The 27,712-nt window shown below is 37.1% G+C and overlaps 4 protein-coding genes across 6 annotated transcripts in view; 3 read left to right on the top strand and 1 right to left on the bottom strand.

The window, feature by feature from the left end:
* The window catches only part of Ddr (discoidin domain-containing receptor 2), a 111,974-nt gene that overhangs the window by 65,532 nt on the left and 18,730 nt on the right, over positions 1 to 27,712 (top strand). The gene's annotated exons all lie outside the window — the stretch shown is intronic.
* Positions 13,343 to 13,603, bottom strand: LOC115563717 (uncharacterized). The gene has a single exon (XM_030387144.2). It carries the CDS (start codon positions 13,601 to 13,603, stop codon positions 13,343 to 13,345), a length of 261 nt encoding a protein of 86 aa, XP_030243004.1.
* Positions 13,805 to 15,168, top strand: LOC115563721 (uncharacterized). The gene is made up of 2 exons (XM_030387159.2): positions 13,805 to 14,050; positions 14,893 to 15,168. The coding sequence occupies exons 1-2, from the start codon at positions 13,809 to 13,811 to the stop codon at positions 14,942 to 14,944; spliced, it is 294 nt and encodes a 97-aa protein (XP_030243019.1). The 5' UTR covers positions 13,805 to 13,808; the 3' UTR covers positions 14,945 to 15,168.
* Grl43a (Gustatory receptor-like 43a) lies at positions 17,109 to 18,578 on the top strand. Its single transcript, XM_030387153.2, has 2 exons — positions 17,109 to 18,337; positions 18,396 to 18,578. The coding sequence occupies exons 1-2, from the start codon at positions 17,258 to 17,260 to the stop codon at positions 18,576 to 18,578; spliced, it is 1,263 nt and encodes a 420-aa protein (XP_030243013.1). The 5' UTR covers positions 17,109 to 17,257.

Raw genomic sequence — 27,712 nt, 5'->3', positions numbered from 1 at the left:
TATTATAGAAATGTATATTAATAATTTTATGCATCAATCATCATATTTATTACTGATAATTTATAAAATCATTACAATTTAAAAATAATTTTTTTTTTTAAATTATTGTAAAAAAAAAGTATTATATTATACACAGAAAATAATATTATAATATGTAAATACATATTTATAATATTTTTAGCCATCTCTAAATACAATTTTACATATTTATTTAATCAAATGTCATTTTGCACTGAAAATTTATATGATGAGAAATAGTTTCCCAAATATCAAAAAACTATATAATTAAATTATTATTATCTAATTTTCTACAAACTCTATTAATTTGACTGATTTATCAAAACTGAGGGACTCTCTTCATCAACCACATGGCAAATATTTCTAAAATTGTTCCCTTTCAATGACAACACTGAAGTTGCAAATTGGATGAGTTTGCTAGTTAGATGCATAACCGTATTTGATTCAGATTTCAATTCTGTTGCGAAACATCTGCCAAAAGTGCAAAAGTACTTCAGAAACTGCCACAACAAACCGTCCCATGCCTCTGTGTCTGATATTAGTTAAAATTTCACAACAATTTCAGCCGCCTGCCCGCACAGCTGTAAAGTAGTTCTGGCCACAAGCCAAATTTGCGCAAATTTGCCAGCCAACCAACCACTCCACTCCGCTCCACTCCGAACCGCTTCGCCTGCTGTCCCTTTGGCTGTGGGTAAGTTGTCACAGCATTGGCTGGCTAGCTGGCTGCCTGGCTGGGAATGGGCCATACAAATTGTTGGCCAGTTGCGGGGGGGGGAGGGGTGCACAGACTCAGACTCGTGCCACGGCCACTATTAAAATTTTATACTTAACTAATGTGCTGTTGGTTGGGATTTTCCTTTTGGTTGGATTCCAACGGCAAACAGCTGACGTACACAAAATTCTCCTCAGTTCCACAAAAGAGAAAATTCTGTTAAATAAGTGACAATGTGTGTGTGTGTGTGGGTGTATATGTGTACACAGCATACAAGCGTACATCGGTTTAGTCAACAGGATACGAAATTGTCTTTGGATTTGTGTTTTTGTCCATTTGCTTGTTTGTTTAATTTTTGTGTTTCTATTCACTTTTCTTTTTTGCGTTTCTGTTGACCACGCCCACGTAGGAAATGAGTTTATTGCCGTTGTAAATATTGTAAAATGTTTTGTGTGCACCAAGGCAAAATAAAAGTCGAAATAAAGTAAAATAAAAATTACTTTATTTCACCCAAACACAAGAGCTAAACCTGAATTTCATTCGATGTCGGCCAAAATGCTAAAATCCTCTCAGCTCCTGCGGTTCGTTCGGTCTAGCGACTGGCCAGAGTGGCCATGTATCATTGATTTCACACTTTGCGTTCTCAGCTGGCCGCCAGTGTGCAGCTCCGAGCTGTGTTTTATAATTTAAGTGCTTTTTCTTGGCCAAGATTTCAGTTCGTTGTCTTTCAGTTGTCTGCAGTCAGATTTATCAATCACTGCGAGGTGTTGCGGGCAAGCCGAGTGCGGTTAATAGAGAACTATTTGAATTGTCTGAAATGAATTTTCGAAATGGAAATGCAGTAAATAAATAATTTCCCTTTTCCTACTTTCTATACTCAAATGTTCGCTTTCTGAGCTTTAATTCCCTTAAGTCCAAGTCTGTAAAAAATAACATTGAACTTTTCTTAATCCCCGGCGCATTTCCGTATAAATTCCCAATCAATTAACCGTGGACTATCTGTAAGTATTTTGAGTTCTTACAGCACAAACTCGTAAACCATAAATGATTTAAATGGCACGACGTTTCTCGTTATGGCAACACTTTTTATCAACATTTCCTGCCGGCAAGCCGAGAACGCATGTGAAGGAAGTCGAGAACCACAGGATATGAAAATAAAACAAGCAACTGCTGCTGCTCCAGCTTCTGCTCCGACTGCAGCAACATGCAACCGAATCCTTGGCCAAAAAGTGCAATGCATTTCAGTTTTGGCCTTTAAATAGTTTTGCCTACTTTCGAGCAGCAGCAGCAGCAGCAGCAGAGCAACTGCAGCAGCCGCTGCACCAGCAAAAACAATGTGCACTCTTTTGCTCGCTCTCGTGCTCTGCTGAAAGTTTACACTGTGCAAATATGCAGAACTCGTACACATTCACACACACGCACACACACACACACACACACACGCACACTTATAGAGGCACCCATCCATTTCCTTTAGCACCCCCACTCGACTGCTGCATATTGTATAACGACGCATTTTTTCCGCTTTTGCCGCTGCTACAAAACTCTTATCAGCGCCATTTCCCTTTTGGACAAGAGTGGGCGTCATACGGGCTGGGCGTGGCATTGCGTGCACCCAGAAATTGTTTAAAAATAGTTTGCAAGTGGTAAAGAAGATGATGAAAAAAATCCCCTTACAAATATACACACACACACATACATACACACACGCAGACACACTCACTCGTGAAAGCCCCAAAGATATGAAATTTTGCGCCGAGTGTTGACTGAAGGGCGCACAAGTGGGCGTGCCCTGGCTATGTTGTCATTTATTGCCATTGCTGTGCGTAGTTTTCATGTAATTTTCAAGTATTTTTTCAACACAAAAAAAAAAGAAGAAGACGAATATAACTATGCTGCAGCGAGCGAAACTTCTTTGCATACCCTGTAAAAAGTCGAAGAGTCGAGCTTATCACATAGGATAAGTTAAAGAAAAAAACAAAAATATATCATATTTACCATACATATTTAAAAAATATTTTTAATATGTATAACATAAAAAAGAAATTTACAAAAAAATCGTAACAAATATAAAAAATTGATTAAAATGCTATAAATATTATGAAAAATATTATTTATAATATCATATTTTATATTTAATATATACTATATATAAATAAATATATTATAAATAAAAAATTAAATTAAAATAACATGGTAAATTTTTGAATCAGTATAATAAATATTTAATATAAAATATATATAAATATCATAAAATATATTTTAAAAATTTCTAAACATTCTAAAATTAAAATATATGAAATAAGTAAGACTATAAAATTTACAACATGCATAAAATTATATAATATAATCCCAGAAAATAGCATTTATATATGTAAAACAAAATTCAATTATATATATAAATCCCAAATTAAAAAAATTTTAAATATCATAAAAATAAAATATCAATTTAATTGTACAATACATAGATGACTAATATTAAATATAAAATAACATGTGAATATTTTATATTTTATTTTTCCGCTTAACACAAGCTTTAAGAAATTGTTCATATATATGACCCAAATCTACCTCAACCAGTGATACTATATAAAAGGTCTTCGAAGAGGTATTTGCGCGTTCAGCTAAAACTTGTCGCAAATTTTTGGCAGCCGCAATGCACCAAAGTTTTGTCGTTCGCCCACACAACGTACATATATGTATGTCTGTATGTATGTGTGTCTGTGTATATATGTGTGTGCATAACCCATCGTTGTGTCTGGCCCCATAGCGCACATCAGCTAAGTAAATAACATTTTTCGCACTCTTAGTCACGTTCCTAATCATTTTTATTTGGTAACTGTTTGGAAAATGTTTGCACACCAGCAGCAGCAACAGCAGCAGCAGCAGCAGCAATAGTAGTAGTAGCGGCAGCAACAGTAGCAGCTAGTCGACTCACTGTATAGAGAACGCACACACACACACACACACACACATATATATATAGAATATTTGTGGAAATGAGCTTTGGCACTAATATCGTTTATTAGCTTGGCACTTGAGTGTTTAAATGCTGAAAAATTGTTCGTGATAGTCCTTGGCAGGACAACGGCGGCCAGCAAAGTGGACGGACGTGCAGCATGTGATGGGGTAAACGGAGGCCAACACGCCGAACGTCCGCGCCATCGTTGAGTTTAATTTGAAATTAGTTGAACAGTTGTCGGTTTTACGTTTTGTGCCAACCAAGCATTTTGTCTATGTGCGACTATGTGTGTGTGTGTTTTCAAATACTTTGCTGCAGATGAAGTGTGAAGCGTGGGATGAGACGTGCTTAAAGATTGCAGGGTATGCTGTAATAGCTCGCGGGATCAATTGGTGTTAGTGTAAAGCCAGCGCAATGTTCTTGTGGCTAATAAGAGACAGCACGAGATGTCAGTGGGGGAGAGATTTGACCAAATAAATAACCTAGACAATGCGATAGAGAGACTAGAATCGATTAGCAGAAACTTGGAAATTGGGTTCGGTTAGAGAGAGTAGATGAGTTGGGAATAAAATGTATTTAAATTTGAAAAAGAAAGCTTAAACATTTTTTTAAAGTAAATACCTAAAAGAAATAGTCTATGAATTAAATCTGTATTCTATTTTAATCTAATACATTTCATAAAATTTATCCTCTGCTAATCATCCTCTTCAATCTTCTATATAGTTAAGCATCAACATATATGTACGTTGATAGCCTCAATTGAACAAACTATAATTAAAAGCAAAAGCAAATGAAATTACATAACTCGTTAAGCCGAATATAATATTAGCTTTTATCGCAGCTCGTGCTCGACTGCGCACGAAAAACAACCGCAATTTTCATATGGCAATCGAGTGCTTTCATATGTAATTTTATCGATTGTTGAACTTGACAACTTTGCATTAAAAAGGAGGGGGAAAAAAGTGCTCGATGCTATTCAAAACTAAACCCACTAAAAGCTGCACCTGCATGTGGTCAGGTTACAGAGCAGACGCAGAGCACGAGACACCCACACAGGCACGCATTTACATGTGCATAGTTGTGTGGGCGTGGCTGTCTGCGGCATTGCGATTGCTGCTGCTGCTGCTGCTGCTGTTTGCATATTGTTATTAATTTTCATTTTGAATGGCATGTTGACAGTCACTTTGACACTGACAGCTTTGCTAAAAAGTATCAGCCAAGTGTCAAAGAGATGGAGAGAATGGGCCAGAGTGAGAGAGCAAGAGAGAAGGATTGCAAAATGGGATATGTTGATCCTGCTGAGAGCTAAAAGCTGTTGCTACGACCACTCGCCGTCAAAAGGTTTATAATTTCAAAACAGCCAACTCTGATGTGTCACGTCAACAATATGCAGCAGGTGTAAATCTCGCACGCACACACCAGCTGTCTGTGGCCGTCTCTTTTTCTCTCCGCACTTCTGTCTCTCTCTCTCTCTCTCTCTCTCTCTATCACTATGCATATTAGCTTCTGTGTGTTTGTATTTGCAAGTTTGCTAAGCCAAGTTTAACTTTTGGCTAGAAATAGAGCAGAGCCAACTGCCGCTTGCTGGTCTACAACTGATAAGGGAACTGTAGAACGAGCTGGTGAGCCTGCCAGCCACAATATCACAGAGTCTGCACATCTTTGAATCTGTCAGCTAATGATATTTTTATTTAAAACTCTGCTGGTGAATTTTTGGGACGAGGGCGCCATTCAGTTTTCTGTTTGGCTTAGCTCAAGTGTCGTTTTCCTTGGCTCGTTGCAGACCCTCAAGCATTCGCTTTTTGCTTTCTTAATTACACCCACTCGAAAAATAGCTCGAAAGTGCAGCAGTAGCAGCAGCAGCAGCAGCGGTGCCCAAACAAAAATTGCAGACACGCAAATAACCGCAAGGCCCCCACAAGATGCTTCGCAATGCCGAAATAACAGTTGAGGCAAACGGCAAGCAAAAGCAGCTTAAGCTGAAATGCTGCTTAGAACAAATAAAAGATGTTAAATCAACAATTTGTTTAGCCAGCTCGCTGTGCATTTTACTTAACTTAGTTTATAAATATTAAAAAAAAAAAAATGAGCAAAGATTTTATGGAAAATTATATTAAATGTGTTTTGCTTGTTACATAAGTCAGCCATAAGTCGAGCTACCCCACACAGCAGTTATTTATATAAATTGCATAAACAACAGCGCAGCGCTAGCCTTGGAATTTCGAATGAAGCCTTTCTCGAGTTTGCATTGCATGACAGAAAACCTTGGACAACGGAGCGTATGCGCAATATTTGGCTCTTACGTATACGTTATTTATTTACCACTTACTTCGCGTGTCGCTACCAAAGAGTAACTAACTGCGGTTGCTCGGAAATTCGAGCTAACCGCAAATTTAATTACATATATATATATATATTTATTATTTACATTTGCAGCTTAGAGTCTTAAACAAGAAATATTTTCAGAAAATATCAAATATTTCTTATCTTACTTTTAATTATTTGTAATTAAAAATTATAAAATATGAAAATTTGACGCCAATTAAAAACAACTAAATCTTTATTAAGAAAAACACTTTAAGTAATAAAAAAAAATCTGCTTTATATTTTTCAAGACAAGTTTTTATGGTTTATATATATACTTTTTTATTTTTTTAGTGTATTCACATGCACGTTAAAAGAAAGATATATTTCTCTTCTTTATAAATTCATATATGTATGAGTCTTAGGCATTTTTAAATTGACTTCAAATTTTAATTGCTCGTTTTACTGAATAATAAATGTCTGGTTTTATTTTTTATTTGCCAACAGATTTTCGTAACAAGCGGGCATATTGTTTTAAATTTCAGTGGAAATATATTCAACATTTTGTTGAAAGTACATGAAAAAAAAAACCACAACAAGAAATGAATGAATGTGTGTACGTGGTAAAAAAAAAAAAAATATATATGTATATTTCGTTGGCCATGTTGTCGTTGATGTCCTTTTCGGGCCACGGGACTCGAGTCCCATGTCCGTTGTTGTTGGCCCGCATTTCGACACCTTTTTCGCACATAAATTTTAATAACACATTCCAGAAACGCAGTACATGTAAATTGCACCCGCACGATACGCTCACATGAGCATATTATATTTATATACATATGCTAGCATCTCTGACTGTGTGAGTGTGCGTATGTTTGTAAATATATATTTGGTATATGCACAACACACAAAACAATTCCCAAATGTAGCGACACGTAACGCTGAAAAACGCTGCTGTTGCCACTGCAATTGGCAAACAAGTCAAGGTGGTAAATGGCAAATGGAACACACTACAAAGTTGGCTGGCACTTGGAATGGGGTGGGATGGTGAGGGGGGGTGGCAGGCCAGTATCCAACTGGGACGACCTACATGGCGCACATTTTGTGTCAACTGCGCCACGTAAATTGCCAAAAGGGCAGCCAAGAACAACAGCAACAACATCAGAGTCGGCCACGTTGACAAGTTAAAAAGTTGTGCAGCGCAACACAACAAACACAATAACAACATACAGCATACAGCAAACAGCAACAGCAGCAACAGCAGCAGTCAATAAACTATAAAATATGCAATGTTTGAATATTTTTTTAACGAAAATATTTTATGCATGCAGGTGAATTGATTCAACGAGCTGCCAACGACAACCAGCCAACCAAACAGTCAAGCTCTGGCATTCAGTCAGCCAACCAAATGGCAGCCAACGTTGCACCCAAAGGAAATTAGCTTGACAGGAAATTCCACAACATTGCTGCGACGAGGCCGCGAAACCACCAAACCGGCCCAAGACCACCCACTTAACCACCCATTTAACCATATACCCATTGCATTACACTCCCGCGATTCTGCATCTCTCTCCCTCTCTACCAAAACTCTGGCACGTTGACATTTTCGCTCATGCCGATTTTCATATTACATTTGGTTGAGCTTAAATGACAAATGTGGTTGGTAAGCCAACGTCTGGGGCTTGGCGCCTCCCGTGGGGCGTCCCGCCTGCCCTCGATATGCGCATCTTTGCTCTGCGCCTGGCTCCACCTACTGCGCAGATCGTTGCCGGCTAGCACTGAAGTTGAGGCATTTTTGGTTTGCGGTATTATTGCCAAATGACAGCCCAACCGACTGCCTGCCTGAATGACTCTATATATTTGAGTTTCACGCGGACTCTCTGACCGCCCGCCCGCTTGTATGCGTATGCCGTCTGTTTGGTATGTGATTGAGTGTATGCGCCTGTGTCTGGTCGAGTTGGCTTTGTGATTGTGATGGATTGTGTTGGCAGTGGCGGCAATGCGGCGTCAACGGCTGCCATATTGTTGACTGACTGTCTTTTTCAATCGAATGACAACAAAATGTATAAGACTTCAGTACGATAGACGAAACAATCAAGTGCTCCATAAAAATTGAACAAAAATTTGACTATATAATCAACCAAACGGCGTATAATCATACCAGAAAAGTTTTTCCTCTATCCCGGCATAAATAATGAGAGATTTCAGACTGAAATATATATTAATACCTTAACACATCTCACGTTCCTCAAACTTAGAAAAGTTAAATTAGAGCATTTACTTAATCGTACTGTACCTCGTATATTTTCATAACTTCTCTTATTCAAGAATATTGTGATAATTAATTTACACCATTTTTATATTTTTTAAGATTTTTACACAATAAACCAACCTCAATATCAATGCAATCAAAACAGTCTTAACAATTTCTGCAAAAAGAAAAATTTTAATTAAATATATCTCGTCAAAAAAGAGTCAAATTTTGTCAATTTTATACTACAGAACTAAGTAATAAATATTTGTATATAATCTAATTATATATATATAAAATAATTAAACAAGAAGTCTATTTTAGTACTAAGAATATGCTCTTATCCCTGCCTGCTCGTTTTAGTTATGTATCACGCACTCCTTAAATGATTTACTTGTTGATACGCTGTATTGTAAGAGCGAAATCGCAGTTAGAATCGTTGTGAAGAAATAGTCAAATGCGAAGCTCCGATCACAAATGGTATCCAAAATAATAGTGTTGAGCAATGGATCCAATTTTTGACTTACAATCAGCGAGAAGTACTATAAATCAGTCGTATAAATATTACTCTGATTAAAAGCGATTTACTCAACTCACCTCACTGTTGATCACCTTCAAGCGAAAGTCATGTGGATCGGATTTACGGAATAGCAGAACGCTTACGAGTACAATGTGCTGCTGCATCGTCAACTCTTCGCTGCGTATGCGATCTGTGCAGATGCCAATAATGAGTACATTGAGAATTGGTATTACGGCCGGACAGAGACAGCCATCCATCAGAATATACAATTTGTCATCGATGTCGTCCTCTGCATAGACGATGCACTGAATCATCAATGTCATATTGAAAATACTCGAGAATATTCCCAGATAGATTGCAGCGGGAAACCAGGCGATATTCTCCTGTATGAACTTATGCAAATTATTGATGCGTAAATACAGTTTGAAGAGCCATAACAGACGACGATGATAGCGGCCAGATATAAAACTTTCACTCTGGTTATTCTCCAAAAAGCGCTGTAGGACGTAGTTTAAATTGCGATACCAGTTGAGCAGAAGCAACTGATATATCAAGTAGCCATGAAAACAGTATTCGAGCAGCATCCAATATAAAAAGATAATCCAAAACGTAAACCTATGCCACAAGGCGTCCAACATGATATACATTAAACACATCTTGCAGGAGTATACGCACAATAGAGACATTTCAATGTGATAATTCATGCCATATTTCTTCTCAATTGTGCATGTGATATAAAATATCTCGTTAAGCATATGCATCATGACTTTGCGATCGGCCTCCGAATGCAAAAAGAAGAATATGCGACGAAATACGTACATTAGAATACCTTGTATGAGCAGATTCATAGTGTAGTTCTGTCCCTCGGCATTGTCGACCTTCGAGAAGCATATCCATACCGCGAGTCCCAGGACCAAATAATTCACAACATCATGCAGCAGAAGCAGACACTTGACCGCAACAACTATTTTCGAGATCATATGGTTATACTGCGTCTCCTCCATCCGCTTTTGCTGTGGATTGTAGCGCAGCTTGAAGAAATGGCATCCACGTGCAATGCCATAGAACAGCCAGGCCGTATACCGAAAAAGTCGACGGTAGATTAACTGCCCAACTCCGCCCAACTTCAAGTGAATGTCCGCCGTATTCCACATGGTCAATGGTCAAGGAACGAATGAAAGCCGAATTGTGATGTGTGTGCGAACAGTTTGTACGAGTTTCTCTTATTTATGTGTTGGCCATTAACAAGCGAATTAATCGAAATGACCTAGGCAATTGGCATAACATTTAGTTGAGGTCAAAGTTGGGCCAGTGAAAACGAATGAGATGCGCCAGAAATCAATATTGAGTGAAATAGAAAAAAAAGGTAGTTCATGGTATATATATATTTACAATATATATGTATATCGACAGCCATGCCATTATATAAGTAGATATATATATTATATGATCAGCTCGAATTTTAATGAATATATTTTCAGAATATTTAAATATATATATGTCTTTTTTTTTTTTTTCTTTCTTTTTATATAATATTATCAATTTTTCACATTCATTTATGGTTATCATTCTGTGGATATACAAATACTTTTCTATATATCAAGTTGCTGCATATATAAAAATTATGTTATCAAGACTCAAATATCAGAAAGGCACACGCCCTTCTTCCAAAGATAGAAGAGCATTTACTTACCTCACAATCAACCTGCATTGTAGACCTGTGGCTATAAAGCCACAATTCGCTTCGGTTAAACTGCTCTAATGGGTGTGAGAGCACAAAGACCTTTTGAGAGCAGTAAACTGAAAGCCGAACGCAACCCTGGGTGTGCAACATTTGCACACGATACAACAAACAACAAATAACAACAACAACAACAATTACAAAAGCAAAGAACAACAATGAGATGCCTATCGAAGCCTATAAATAAATTTGCCATAGCCAAGTCAAAAGCAATATACAAAAGGCAACAAACGGCGAAAATATTTGAAAATTAATGCAAAGACATACACATACACACACACACACACATATACACACACTCAAACAGGGAGGCAAAGCACGCATACGCCGTGTATGACGACGGTATAAGATAAGGGACTGAGGAAAAGCAATAAAAACCGTCAAGTTGGCAACATTGACGGCATCGAGTGGGACGAGCGGAGTCTAACGCTTTACGACCACAGACGATGTCAACAAATAGCGCAAATACTGGCACAGCGAACGCATCGGGTATGGGCATCTTCACCTGCGGCCTAAAAGTATGCAATAAAAAGGCAGCCGCTATCGTCGCAGCCATTGCGACTGTCGCCGCTTTGCATTAGTCCTGCGAGAAAGGACTTTGGCTGCGTTTCTTTTGATGCCCTGTACAATGTGGTTATCGAACGAACGATCCATTTCATCAAAGTGCGTATGAAATACTTAACAAATATTGTATATCTAGAGGAGAATCTCAGCAATTTGAATTCTTATTTAATTTATTTATTATCTATTTTTTTATTCATTAAATATTTGAAAACCTTAATTTTTTAAGATGTTAGGCTTTAAGTTGAAAGAGGAAAGTTGATCTTAATTAATGTAAGTCAATTTTTATAAAATTACTTTTTTTTCTCAATTGATAAAAATTGAAAATAATGTATAATTAAAATTATTTTTAAAAGTAATATTTATATTATGTACATACATACATTATATATGTGCGTTATCTCAAAGCATCGCTATTTATTATTTTTTTTTTTATTTCATTTTAATTTCTATATTATCGAGGGCTTTATCCTATGGTATCAACGTCTTCTGTCACCATTGGCATTCACAATTCTTACACTGTTTGCAATGCGCTTTTAATTTGACCGCGTCTGGCGGCAACGATGTCGTCCTTTTCCTTTGCCAGCGCAGCGGCGCAGAAACTTAATTTTCCCACTGTAGCTGCTGTTGTGGTTGTTGCTCATGTTGTTGCTCTTGCTGCTGCTGCTCTCGTTGTTTTTGTTTTTGTTGTTGACTTGCGTTTTTGCATTGCAGTGCAAAGTTTGCGAATCGCTAAAACTTTAGCCATTTCTTGTTCGCTTTTTTTTTTTGGGTTGCAACAATTTCCAGAACGAGGCTATTTGTTGCTTCGCTGGGCCAGACGACGGCAACATCAACGAAAATGTCGCCCAAAACCAATCATTTCCTTTATTCTCAGACCATCGCCTGCCGCCGCCGACGACGACTCTTTCTTTACTATCTCTCAGCGGATGTCTTACTAAGAGGGCAACATTTTAATATACTTGTGGATGGCAGCCATTGGCTCACTGCCATTTAAGGCGCCCTCCCATGCTCTCTCTCTCTCTCAGTGTGTCACGCAATTTTCTTACTAAAAGAAAATTTTATTTCGCTTGGTTTTTGGTTTCGCCTCGGCGTCGTTTTTCATTTCATCGAGCGGACGGGAGAGCGCGCGCGCGCGCCCTGTTTATGAACTGTGCTGCCCTTAAATTGTCTTTATGCCATGGGCCAACTGCATGCCACTTAGACGTTGTCTTTTGACCCAGCCTGCTCGCTGTTTAGCTTTCCTTCATTTTCTTTTCGACTTTATTATGTGATCCCGTTTCACGATTCGCCCTTTTTCTTTTTTTTTTTGCTAATATTTTGCGTTTTTGGCAAAATGACATCCTTTGGGTAAGCTGGCAGTGCCTCGAAATTTTTACTTAAATTTAGTTCTGTGTATTTTCGTGACTCCTTTGGCCCGCTAACTGCATACTTTGCCGTAGTTTCCTCAGGGAAATTAAAATGTGCTCAGAGAATAATTTGAGTACATTTGGTGGCTATTGCACTTCCTTTTTGTATGCCCTTTAACAGAGGTACACAATGGGCTATTCCAAGCGGTTCTACAATGGATTTTCTTTGCCCGCAAGAATTTATGGCGAAATGTTTGTTTTCATGTTTTGTTAGGTCTAAATAATAACAAGGATTATATAAAAATATTGCCTTACATTTTGCGATATAAATGAAAAAAATAGTTATAATATTTGTATTTTAATTTTCGTCATATATATTAAATTTATGACAGATTTTAATAACTAAAGACGTTTTATCAATTTCGTTCTCTAAAATTCCAGAGATTTTTTATTAATTCATTGCCAATGTAACTCTTCCTCTTCCATCTGCTCTTAGCATTCATATCAGAGTGAAGACAAAAAACTTTAATAAAAACTGCTTTTTGAACGTATTCGCTGACTGGCTGAAATTAAACACAGTTTCGGCGATATTTTTTGTATTCTCTCTCTCTGCAATGTGGCTTCCACCCGTTGTCTCTATTTGTGCATGTCAAACAGCGTTTCATTGACTTTTGCAATTTTTCGAGCGTTATGTTTCACAAGGGCACATATTGGAGCAAGCGTGGCAAAGGAAAATATCAAACGATTCGCGTTGATTTCTCTGTCACATATGGAAGCCAATGAAGTGAATAGTGAATTCTAGGAACTTGTGGAAAAACCGAAATACAAATTTGCAAATGAATGTTAAAAATTATATGTTTTTTAAATTTATTTAAATTTATTTGAAATGCTCAGATTTTATCTGTATACTTTATCCAAATTAAATTACTTCATCTTCTTTCTGTCATTTTCCTCCCTAATATCCATAGCCGGTTTGACGTTCTGTTTCTCTTCTGGGTCCACAGAATTTACGTACTTATACCATATAACAGATAGACAACCCAGAATAATACCAAGCATTACGCCAATACCACATATACAAACATAAAACGCCATACGATAACCAGCATTCAACAAATGTTCCAAGAAATCTATTATCGGCTGCACCACATAAAAGCAAATCACTTCAATCGGATTTAGTAACATTTTGATACAATTTCTCCTTTTTTTTCGTGTTCATTAACAAATAGTTTAATTCTGTAAAACTCAAAGACTGTGTGATTAGTAATTCTCATCTAGAGAAACATACATATAAATCACATTTTCGTTTCCAGTTATGAACGATCAGAGCAAACATTTCCTGAACTGAATAACTATTGAAAAATTTAAGTTGTCAAATTATTCGTTTATCATGGAGTTCCAGGAATACTTGCACAAGCAATTGGCCATTTTCAATTACCATTTGCACTCGGACTACGGATTGTTAATCAAGACAGCGACTTGCATTGCATTTGGCGCCGTCTGTGGCTGGATTATGGGCCTCATCACATTGTTGCTATACAAAATAGCGAAATGGCAGCAGATTTTTCCAACCACTGTCTACAATTATCAGGATGATGATATCGACTTGGATGTGGATACTGATAGAACTGGGTATAACATTCCGTTGCATGATTCTGAAAGTGATAGGCCTTTCTATAGAGGTCTCTAATCATTTGGCACTGGTAAAGGCAACATCGCTGACAGAATCGCTTGTCATTGATCTCTTAAGTGTATGTGTGTGTGTGTGTGTGTGTGTGTGTGTGTGTGCATTTATGTATGTATTTGTGTTCGTTGCAATTTAAAAGAACTTCAGCAACAAATTAAAATGCACTTGCCCAACTCAACTGCCTCTTAGACTGTCTCGAGTGTGCGGCAGATTTCAAGTTGAAAACAGTAGCTGAAAAATTTGCCGCAAAGTCATTAGCAGAATTCTCATATACTGGTTCGATGTTGCAACGTTTAAATTCAATTACTCATACGCTCATACGCATATATGTATGTATGTATGTAACCGCCACATGAAAAAGATGCTCCTCCACTCGGGGCATGTGTGTTTGCTTTGAATATGGCCACAGGCTCGAAATATTTAATAAACCATATATCTTTTCTTTTCGCCTGCACAGCATTTGCTGTGCTGCTGTGCAAAATTCTACTTGCTTCTGTTGGTCTCCTCCTGCTGTTGATTTTTCACAAATAGCCGGAAGCTATTTTTTCCACAAATTCCATATTATATATTGGCTGTCTTTTACCGTGACTGTTTCGTGGGGGTATTGAAGGTCATGACTGGATTTGAAATTAGCCTTAAAGCTTACTCAACTTGTGCTTTTATATATTCGTACATACACATATATATATACATATGTATTGTTGTTGTTTTGTTATTGTCAGTGATTGGCTGCTGCCAAAGGTTATATTTTATGAATTGCAAATTTTCACGCACATTTCTTTTGCAGAAATTCAAAAACGAAAATATCAAGAAGAAATCAACATGTTCCAGAGATATAGAAATAAATTCACAAGCTCATACGATGCTTAAGACATACAAAGGCGAATGAATATATTTGTATATGCTCAGGAATATGTCCGTCGTCGAATCAATATTGTATCTATACATTTTCAATTGGAAAATCATAACAAATATAGTAAATGTTTACTTCTTGAGTAAACCGAAGAGTATATGGAGAGGTTTGCATACTACAAAAATTTAATAAAATCTCTTATGAAAATAGAATCGGAGCTCTGCTTTTATGAATAACCCTTTTTTAATATATATATATATATCAATTGTATGTACAGTTAACACCCACTAGAGCTCACTTTTCATGCAGAACTCTATCCGCAGCTATTAGCCTACTTTCACCAATTTGGCAACGTCGCATGTTCCATTGTTATTTAAAGACCATTGTCTATGCAAGCACTTGAGAAATGCTTACAACATTTCAGAAACAGACTTGGAGAGATAGCGCGACGAGAGCTGCGACTACGACAACCCCAATTTTTGGGGAAAGCGAGTTATAATTGCAAAAATGTAACAATGAATTGGGCGGAGAGGGCGGTACGGTGCGGCTGCGGGTCACCGCCATACTGCGGTTAGCATGAAAGAGAATCAGAAAGTGAATAAAAGGCGGGGTTGCGTTCGCATTTAATCACCCAGCCAAAACGCCTCCACTCACTACAAGAGCGCGCAATTCATTCAGTGGATGCTGCCGCTGAATGCAGAGCTTAAGTCTTAGGGCGTCATCGCTACCCTTTCTTTCGAGGGTGTTGTCTGCCTTCCAAATGCGCTTAGGGTGTCATAGCCTGCGATTTCGTCGTAGCCGTCGTTCTATACGGGACATAGAACAGCTGTCGACACGACAACAAATTCCAAATGCAGCTCCCGAAAAAAAAACACACTTTCCCTGTGCCTTCACAGAGACCAAAACAAATCCAGCCGTGTGCATGGAAATACGACTTAATTGATACATAAATAACAGGACACACCTGACGGACATTGCTCGACTGTGAAATACCCTCCGTTACCCTTAAGGCAAATAATGCAAACAAACAAAAAAAAAAGTATATATATATATGTATATATCAAGATTGCATATTTTTTCAAATTTATTTTTAATTTATTGAGCCACTGTTAAGTGTGTAATATCCCTCTTCACAATTGCACTACAGGGTATTAGGATATCAAACCAGACAGTCAAAACTCCCCAAGCCTTTAGCCATCATAATGCGAGCAGGTTGTGGATTCATTAAGGTTTTTCATTTCATTGAAACATGAGAATTTTTCACATATGAATGCGGTGTCGTAGAAATAAATATATATGTATTTATATTTATATTTCTATATTTTTCCTGTGCCGCGCATAATGAAGCTGACGGCTTAGATGGCATGGGATTGCATTGCTTGTATGTAGTTGTTACCCAGGCAACGGCTCAGTATGCTTTCCTCTTTCGTTTTCGTCTCCTTTTTTCTCTCTCTCAGCAACAAGAATTGCATTTTCCGGCGCTCTCATTTCCATTGGGGAAATGGCACTGCCAAAGTATTTTACACGACTGGGATGCTCGTCTGCCTCTCTTATTTCTTTGGTGCATTGAACCTAATCGCACTCATATTTTCGTCTGTATATGCGGTTCACTTGCTGTGCGACTTTGCTTTTTGCAATAATTTTATAGGTTCAAACTCTCGCTCTGCGTGTGTTTGTGTGTGTACGTAATTCGAGGCATTTTCGCTTAGAAAAACATACGAAACTTTGACGGGGAGAAGAACCTGAAGTGAAGATAAATAAAAGCAATCTGGACTAAAGATGTTTCAATAATATGTTTGTTTTTTTTTATTGTTATTTTTTTTTTTTATAAAAAACTTAACAAATCTTTAAGTCAAGAAGTTTTGCAACTTAAAATTGAATATATATATTTTTAATGAACTTTTCTATAATATTGCATATTTCTAATACATATAAAATTTTTTATTATTTCTATCAAGTGCTTAACATTTTGCTTAGCCTCAGCAATTCTCTGATATATGTATTAGACAGCAACTCTTTAACTTCAGCCATATATATATATACATTTTTTTATTCTTTCGCTAAAATCAATTATTGAATTGAACATCCTTTAATATATTATATACACTCATTATTGATTTCCATTTCTTTTTATATATACACGAATTTCCTTACATACGATAATAATTGTGTGCCAATTGCCTAGGTCATTCCGATTAATTCGCTTGTTAATGACCCACACATAAATAAAAGAAGCTCGCCCAAAACGTTTCGCATACGCATCACAAGTGGAGCTTCATTCGTTCATTGACCATTGACCATGTGGAATACGGCGGACATCAATTTACTGAGTGGCGGATTTGCTCAGTCAATCTACCGTCGATTCTTTCAGTGTACTGCCTGGCTGCTCTATGGCATTGCGCGCGTTTGTCATTTCCTCAAGCTGCGCTACAATGCCGAGCATATGCGCATGGAGGAGATTCAGTATCATCATATGATCTCGAAGATAGTCGTGACGGTTAAATTTGTATTCGTATTATTGGATCTTCAGAGTTATTTAGTGCTTACCCTGGTCTTATGGCTACACATTTTTCGAGTCGAGAACAGCGGCGGACAGAACTATATGATTGGCTTGCTCGTCCAAGGCCTTATCATATCTGACCTGCGCCGCATATTTATTTTTTTGCATTCATTCGATGATCGAAAGTTGATCAAGCATATAATCAATGAAATCTTCTATATCACACAAACCATAAAACGCAAGTTTGGCATGATTTATCACTTTGAAATGTGTCTATTGTGCGTCTACTCTTGCAAACTGTATTTGCTGTACATAATGCTAGAGGCCATGTGGTATCATATGACATTTATTTGGATCAACTTCCTATATTGGTTGCTTCTCGAGTACTGTATTCTTGGCTACTTCATTTATCAGTTGATTCTACTCAACTGGTATCGTAATTTTAGCTATTTCTTGCAACGATTTCTCGAGTACAACCGGTATACGAGCTGCATATCCGCTCACTACCATCGTCGCCTGCTGTTGCTCTTTAAATTGCATTTACGCATAATTCATCTGCATAAATGCATCCAGGAGAGAGTCGCCTGGTTGCCTGCAGCGATCTACTTGACCATATTCACGAGTATCTTCAACATGACCCTGTTCCTCGAATGCATTATCTATTCCGACGATGAAATCGAAGATAAAATGTACATAATTGCGGATGGCTGTCTCGGCCCGGCATTCATACCAATTCTCAATGTGTTAATCATTGGCATCTGCACAGATCGCATACGCAGCGAGGAGTTGGCATTGCAGCAACAAATTATACTCGTTAATATTCTGTGTGTCCGCAAAGCCAATCCAAACGATTTTCGCCTAAAGGTTCTGAACAACGAGGTGAGTTGAGAAATACGCTTGATGGCAGCATATATAATATCTCTTCCCATGGTTACAGCACACTGCTCTAATTGTCCATCAGAAACTGGAGCCATTGCATAATGTGATCATATTGCATACAATCGGCGATCGGGAATTTGCCTTTGACTACTTCCTGACAGTGATCGTAACCGCTCTCTCCTTTATACAGTACACAGTGTCCACAAATCGTGTTTACAAAGTGTGCGTAACGCACAAGTAGATTCAAAGAAAATAAAACAAAATATGTATATTCACAAGCCCAGAAATTTCATAAAAATATTTTAGAAATATCGCTAATTCATCATCAATTAAACATTTTTTTTATATTATTTCTTGGACTAGTTAAAAGCCTAGCCTTAGCCCATGAACAACTTGCTGATCCCCAAAACTTTTTATAAATTTACACTCAATAACAGCAACCGCTAAATAAACATTCAACAGTCACGTGCCAATTCGATATTCAATGTCTTCACAACATTTTTGATACATTTTGCTGGTATATTGAAATTTATTTTTATTTTTTATGCAACCAACCCCGAGAGCGAACGTGTGTTGCTCTCAACCTACACACAGCCTACACTCGCACCAGACGATAAAATAATAATCGATTTGACTTTGGTTTGAGTTTTTTACTTTTTCACCCACTCACTCACTCGCTCACTCTTTCGCTCTTTTGGTTAACAAAAAAAAAAAAGTCCACAACTCATCCAAGCCGCCCCCCAAATAAAGCGCAAAAGAAGGAAAAAAAAAACAGAAAAGTGGAGCTCTGGCACTTCCTGCTGGGAATCGATTTTTGTACACTTCCCAAACTGCGATGCTACCAAAATTTATGCGAATTTGAATTTGATATGGTTAAACTGTTTGCCTAGGCAACGTCAGCCATGCAAATGGTTTGATAAGAGAGCAGCAGAGAGCTGGGAATGGGGGCGTATGGTAGGCTGTCATTGTGCCTAGCTTTGTCGCTTTTTAGTGTAAAATTAATTTGCTATAATTCATCAATGGGCCCAGCCAAAGGATTATTTTGCATAAAAAATTGTGGCACTTGTCGATTTTTGCATAGTCTGCTTTTGGTAACAAGTAGCAGCAGGAGCGGCAGGAGCAGCAGGAGCATCTGTTAGGCAAGCGGTTGGGCTCTGATAATAGCGAAGAGGGACTGGAAGGTGGTCCATTTGGTGTGTGTAACTGACGCACTTTGTGTAATTTATGGCTGCACATTTATTTTATTGAGTTTAATGTGGGCGCAGTTGTTGCCAGCGCCTCACAAAGGTGAAAGGTTGGTCTGGGTTGCGTTGCGTTGCGTTGGATTGAGTTCGGCTGGTTTGGTGCGCTTCGCAGGCGGCTTGAAGGATGGCAACTGCTGGTCCATTGGCGCTTTGTTATGCCTGACTGAGCGCACTGGCGAAATGTATTACGTTTGAGCAGGGGATGAATGGTATTTGAAGATGCCACAAACACAGTTCATGAAATGAATCAGCGTTCCGCAGTCATTCGAATATTAAATTCCAATAAATTTGGCAGTTGAAAAATTTTGAGAAATGACTTATTTAATATAATGACTAATTGATCAATGGATTTATTGAACTAGAAACGCGTTTAATATTGAACAATGAATAAAAACTATGATTCCAAATGTGAAGTATTTTATAAATAGAAGCTAAACAGAAATTAGACATTATAAAAAATAATTAAAGTATTAATATAAATTGAAAAACTAAACTATATTCATAATATTTATAATACAATTATTTTATATAATATTTATTTTCAAATAATTTAATAAATATTAAATAAAAAAATATATGTACAAAATAAATATTTATTTTTAAATATAAAATTCCTCTACATAAATAATCACAAAAATTAGAATATCTTATGTATATTATATAATCTATAATATTATTACGTATTTCAAAACTAAGTCAACTCGACTACAATTTCGGTCTAAATAAAAAATATTTACGAAATATCTTCAAAGATAATCAAAGTCCCATTCCACTTGCCATAAATCTAATACATCTCTGGCAACTAGAAATATACTAAGACTTGGCATTAAATTTTATAATGCCAATTAAATGAAATATGTTTTTGTAAGCCGATTTCCAGAACAAATAAGCAAACAAATTAAATCGTTAGCCCCGCAAAACTTTTGAGAACAAAACCCAAACATGACGATGCTGCCTCTGATGTTGCCCAAGAACTAATTAAGCATTCAGAAACGTTTTGGCATTAAGTTTAAATTGTCTGTGGACATGGGCGCCCGATGATGCTCGACTCTAGCTACGAAAATCCAATAATAAAGCCAAAGCTACCGTCGACAACGACGACAACGGCAACGACGCTTGATAGTCATAAATTATAGCAAATTATTAAGCAAGAGTCAAAAAAGTTTCGCATCGCACGCGCCAAAACAACAGTCGCGAGTACATTGCGTATACGTAATGCCGGACCATGTCGCCTTTTGCTCTGGAGTATGATTTATTTTTATTATTATTGGCGGTGAATTTTAAATCAAAAAGTGCACAAATGCTGTTGCCCCCAACAACAACAAAGACAACAACAAATTGGGCGTAAGCGCCATCCTCGTCACCCCAAACCCAAAATGAATGAAAAAGTAGCAAGGGCAGCAGGAGCAGGCAGCAGGAGTAAAAAAAGTATGCTACAGTTGTTTGAGTTGCCGTCGGTCGCAGCTGCTTTTGTCATTATTAATAACTGTTAATTATTCACCATTATAACTATGCTTGAGAGCACGTTTCGTGTTTGTCGCCCACAACGCCCACCATCTACTGTTATCCCGCATTCTCTCTCTCTTTCTCTCTATATACTTTGTCGCTCAAGTAAATTCTCTTTTCATTTTGTTTGGCATCATATTTTATGTGCTTCTTAGTTAACGCCTGTTCGTCTCGCCTCATTTTCTTCTCACTCTCACTGTCCCTCTCTCTCTCTCTCTCTCACTCTCTCTCTATCTCTATTGGCCATATTTACATATTATTAAAAACTTTTTCAAGCTCAGACGACAACGACGAAGGCAATGGCGACGGCAGCCAAGAAACTTTTCTATTTTGCCTTGGTTAAAGTTATTGAAAATTCATGAATAATTGACATTTATTGCAGTTGGCACAACTGATGGTCGATAATGGACGACCGAACGCCCACTCTAAAGTGGGCGTGCTTTCTGAGATTTTCTCTGTGCGTGTGCGTGTGCGTCTTTATGAGTGAGTGTCTCTGTTTCTGTCTCTGTCTCGGTCTCTGTCCATTTATAGACATAAATATTAAAGTAGCTTACGTACTTAATTGTAAATTATGTATTCAATTAGTTATGCCAGGCTGCCCGCACCAACAATACTGTCAGTAGCTCTGTAGACGATGCGTGTGCTCTGCCATAGATAACTAATTTAGGAATATTCAATCAAATTTTCAATTTACTGTTCATATGCAATGTCCGAGTTTATCAAATATTCATATCGAATTAAATTAATGCACTGAACTGTCACTTGAGTTTTCTGCAGCTCTAAACATGCTGCAACTATGCTTTATTTAATATATATTTTTGTTAATTTAGATATATTTATAAACAAAATAAAAGAGATGTGTAATTAATTATTTTTTATTATTATTATTTTCTGTATCTGTAATATATTTTTTAAATTTTTATTTTATTTTCTGTATTATTATTATTTTCTGTATCTGTAATATATTTTTAAAATTTTTATTTGTACGTTTGTCATCGGCAACGTAAGGAATATGTTAAATACATAAGTCAAGCTTTGTAAAAAATCAAATTGAGAACTTCGGTTTAACGAACAGCCAAAGGTTGGAGTTCTGCTTTTGTTGTTGATAACATTGCAATTTTTGATTAAATGTGGCCCGCAGCACGTTTGCATCATGAAAATCTGCCAAGCATTATGAAAATGTGAGCTAACCATGCGGACCCAGCCAACCCACTCACTGGTTGCCTAAATATATTTTGCCATAAAATAACACCAGAGGGCGCTGTCAGTAACATAAGCTCAGCATTTCCGTTTTTGTTTTAGTTACAACTATACTGCACATGTATATATACTTTATGTATGTATGTGTATGTGTATGTGTATGCACGTGAGTATTTTTGTATGGGTGATTCTCGTATGCATATGGTAGCATATATTTCAAAACATTTATGTGCGAGTATGTAAACCGCATATGCTGATGGTTTTTAGAGAGGGCCCTACGCATTGCCAGGCATTTGCATTCAAATGCATTTAATTAAATCAACTAGAACCAACAGGAAAATGCAGTAGCAGCAGCAGCAGCAGCAGCAGTAGCACCGAACTCACCTCAGCTCAGCACTGCAAATGACCTTTCCTTGCAAAGAGACGCACACCCCAGGCGCTCAATATGAGCCTCATAACATTTAAAACAAAATTTATTTTGCGCAAATTTTGCCAGGTTCGTTAGTTTTAATTGTTTAGTTTTCATTTTGCAGTTGTCAGTTGAGCCACAGTGGCACAGCACTAAAAATTATTGCAAAGAAATGTGAAAAGAAACTTGACGAATTGAACAACGAGGAATATGACAAAGATATTGCTAGCAGTCCGAAATTCCTCGATAATCGAAAAAACGCAAATATTGATCTAAAATATATTTTAATATATTAAATATTATTAAGACTATTTCTTATATTTTTTAGAGAAATTCAATTCATCTTTTTTTTTATAAGCAAAACAAAAATTATTTCATATTATTTTTTAATATTTATATTATATTTGTTTCGCTATTCCTATATCAAAATTTCAATTTCAAGATTATAATAAGAGTACAGAGTATAGTAATACATTTTCGACATTAAATAAATAAACAAAAAGTCTTTTAAAATATTATAAATTATTTAAGAAGAACTTGGGGACATTTCAAGCAGAATATTCAAATTTCCATAAGAGTAAGAAAATCATAATTTATACTTATAAATTAATGATATTCCATGTCTACAAAAAGTAAGCTCTCGCGTACCTTTGTTTAGGTTGACAGCAATGTAACCTTGCTTGCAATTAACTGAGCTGAAAATGTTATATTTTTAGCCGACTGTTGATGCGTTTTCTGCCAATTTGACAGTTTTGGGCTTGCGGTTTTTAAAAACAAGCGAAACCATTAAATAATACACAAACGAAGCAAAAGCCAGATCGAGAGTGCTGTCGACCTGTCTGCCAGGCAGCCTGCCTATTAGCCTGGCGGCTTGGCAGCCTGGCTGCCTGGCAGGTTGGCAGGCCCAAGGCCAATCCCACTGTCAATTAGCGATTGGCTGTAACAGCGTACCCCCATCAAGCTGTCAAAAAGTTAAATGTGAAAAACTCATTCGTATCATTTATATTATTATCGCTAATTGAAGACAAGGCCGTAGGTAATACCCAATGGCTTCAGCTCGCAGACTCGCCTCCGACAGTTCCCAATTGAAATCAACTCGGGTGGGTCTGTAATGAACCAATGATAACGGTGCCTAGAAAAAAAAGGTTATAGATGGCATCCAACATTGTATTCATGTTTGTTAACACTCGAATGCATTTCGTCGTTTCTGTTTCAGTTGCTTTACGAAAAACTTCACAGTGGCTTCTAACACAAATGGGATAAAGTTTTGAATTTATTTCATTATTTTCGTTTTTTTTTTTTTTTTCTTCTTATACTATGCTGCTATCAAAAGAAAATTCTGCACGACTACACTGATTTATTTAGGTCGAGAACAGAGCAGACGCAACTTATTCAAATCAGCTGCGAAATAATCTAAAGGGGTTAACTTGAAGAGTTGTCAAAACGAAGTGAATTAAGTGTATTTTGTGTTTGAGTACATTTTTGGGGGTATTTTTTTTTAAAGAGTCAAAATACTCTGGAGTGGGCCTTTTTTAATAAGAGTTCCGTAACTCTCAAGGCACACCTCGCTTTTCGTTACATCATAATTATCAGCATACATGCGCCAACATTTTAGGGGCTTATTTAATTAATTGAAATGCCGTCTTTTGCCAGACTTCGCCTACGACTAAACTCTCAAGCACTTTGCTCATCCATTTGCCCCTGCCGGCGCGAGCATCCATTAGTGGAAACAGCGAGGCATAATTGTGCCAACATTTAGCATCATTATTTTTGCGCATTATCTTTGATCTTAATAGTTCGCTTTGACAACGTTTTTACTTCTTTGGGTTGGGACTAGCCCGCAAAGCATTTAATGTGATTAATTAATTTAAAGTCCCCAGGGACCAGTTACAAAGACATCATCTGCTCTCCAAATGTTTACCTAAAAAAAAAAAAGGTGGATGAGGCGCAGGAGGAGAAGAAAAAGATTCCCAATTCCTCTAATTGCCTTCAATCAAATAAGAAAGTTTAGTAAGAAGAGCGTTGACAGTGACACTTGAAAAATGAACAACAACAACAACAACACAAAATAATAAAAAACAAAGGAAACTAACGATATTTTGATGTTGCCCCTACCGCAAGGTGCTTTTGAAAAATGAATGTGAAATTAAGGGCCTAGTACCCTTTGATAAGTGCCATTCAGGTAGGAGCAGCCGCTCGTCATTTTCTCGTTTTTGATGGACAGAATGGACAGGAGGATGCCGCACAGGTACAGTAGAGCCCGGACAACAAAAGGCCCTTCTGCACCGAAGCCATTTATCAACACTCCACGGCGCCATTTTAACTTAATAAACAATAATCAGGCTGTAATTATATGATGGTAATGGCATAATGAGAGCCCAGACAATACGTCAACGTCCTTGTTTGGCTTGATAATTGAAAATGTTTGTAATTTTCGCCTGGCTTTCCTTTCCTTTTTGCCGTTGTCTTGTGTTTTGCCCCAAACTTTGCACTTTTATCTGTTGCAAAACTTTTGTTGGCCTTTTTTCTCCATTTGCCTTCACTTATTTATTTCTTCTTTTTTTCTTTGTTCCTTTTTGTTTTGTTGCTTTTATTATTGTTGTTGGTTACTGCTGCCACAAAAGTTTTGCGACAGTTTAGGGATTAGCAGTCCCGAAGTAGGCAATGCCAAAAAAAAATACCAAAAAAAAAAAAATGAAAGAAAAGTTTCAGGTCATGTACAAATTTAAGTGCTAAAAAATTTGCTGGATTATGTGGTAGTTGATGAAGTTGTTGCGCGGGGAATTAAATGTCAAATGCTTAAGCATAGCTCGACGTATTGTTCCTCCAGTAATTCACTAATAGATTTCTCTGCCAAACATTGGGTTTTGATGATGATCTACTCCTGCTTAATCTCGCCAACTTTCATACGTGGGCCATGCAAACAAAAACTTTTGATTATTACTGGCAGCCCACGCGCATAAAACTTAAGACAAACACAGCTGACGTTTCTTGAGGAGTGAGAGAAACAGAGAGAAAGAGAGAGAGAGAGAGAGACAATGAGTGTGTGTTGGCTTGGAGGCTCTGCGGCCTATCAAGATAAATATTAGGCACATTTTACGCCCGCTTATTATTTTCAGCCGAGGCAATGTTGAACTTTTAGCGGTACCGAAACTAACTAAGAAAGCATGTAGCAACAAAAAGCTGCAGAATTTGGGCAAAAGGTAATACACAAAGTAATCTCTATAGTTACCAATTGTAATCAAACGAGGACATACTCTTTAAAGTATAAATTATTGCATTTCTTATCTATACATATTTAGATATTTACATTTTTATTCTATTTTACTTATTATTATTTATTATTTATTATTTATTATTTATTATTTATTATTTATTATTTATTATTTATTATTTATTATTTATTATTTATTATTTATTATTTATTATTTATTATTTATTATTTATTATTTACTATTTATTATTTACTATTTATTATTTATTATTTATTATTTATTATTTATCACTTATTATTTATTATTCTAGTCAATCGATTGGCTGCAATCTAGGGGGCTACAAAGTTGTGTGTTATAAAACTCAAACAAAATCAGGGTTTAACCACAAATTTCTATTCAAGTTATAATAACCGAGCTGGGAACTAGATACTGGGTATTTGGCTGGTAATTGAAGTCCCAGCGCAGCTGATGTAAAAATAATTTTCGGTACACGCCAGACATAAGCCCGAAGCTGTTGCTTTGCCAACGACTTCGTAGTTTACTTCAAGTGCGGCGGGGCCAATGAAGATATTATAGAGATATTATTATTTTACGGCCACGAGGAGGTGGCGCTGGGACTAAGATGCTCTCTTGTACTTGTTTGCTGCCTGGGCTGGCCGCTTTCGCAATTTAACTAAAAGCTCAATCAATCATCTCACATAGACACGGCGCCTCCATGGCAATGCTTAATTTCTGCTTTAGTTCCCTCTACCTCTGCCCAGCTCTCTCCCTTGCTATCTGTCTTTCGCACAGCTGACGCTGCCTTTGTCAATGTTGTCATAGAGTTTCGCTTGGACCAAGGACCGCTGCGCCTGAAGAAGTTTTAAGCCGCTTTGCAAGGCGCTTTTTGAAGTTTATCTGCTCGGTTGGCAAGTTTGGCCATGCGACAAAAAAGGCCCCGTGGCATTACCTGGCCAAAATACGCGCACGCGTCTGTGTGTGTTTGCTTGTATGGGTTTGTCTTGCATGCATTTTAGGCAACCGCTAGCAAACATATTTGCTTAGCTGCAAAAGGGTTGATTATTAGGCACCAATGCTTCTCGGAACTGAAAATTGCTGCGGCTAATGCGCCCAAAGGCGGCTTAGCGATTAAGTCTGCAATGTGACGAGGCCTTAAAGTAATTGCTCGAAAATGAGCCCAGCTTTTGATGTACACGTTGTGCAATTAAAATGGGGGAAAAGCCTTTAAGATGGCTATATAATAAAGAGAACTGTAAAAGTATAAACGACTGGTCGTTCCCTACAAAGGCAACAATATAATAAATCTACCAACAAATAAATAAATAGAAATTTAAAACACCAACTCTCCAAGTATCTTGTCTACCTCTATCTCTAATACACGCACACACTAACCTGTTTGTTACATACCTTATGCCCCAACAAATACGCCCAACTCAACCAGAAGGTGGCTAGAGTTAATAGCACAAAAAACTATCCTACATAAAATTACAGCTCGCGGCTGATACTGAGTCGCACCCTTATGCCCACAGACGACGACAATGATGATGATGAGCGACAGAGCAAAAAAAAAAAATATACACTATAAATATATATATAGAAAACAAAAAAAATTGTAGTGAATGCAGGCAACAACAACAATAAGAATAAGAATATAATTATGTCTGCTTTTTCGCAATTATTTCAATTATAAACACAAGCTGTTGCATTTGGCAGTGTGCCACAGCAGCAGCAACAACAACGACAACAACAAACAATGAAACATTGCCGTCGGGCAAACCGTGTGCCGGGTAACGGGTACCGG

Source organism: Drosophila navojoa, chromosome 3 (assembly GCF_054131105.1).
Source record: "Drosophila navojoa isolate 15081-1374.11 chromosome 3, UAZ_NAV_1.0, whole genome shotgun sequence".
Classification (NCBI taxonomy): Eukaryota; Metazoa; Arthropoda; class Insecta; order Diptera; family Drosophilidae; genus Drosophila; species Drosophila navojoa.
This window is presented reverse-complemented; position numbering and strand designations above follow the sequence as displayed.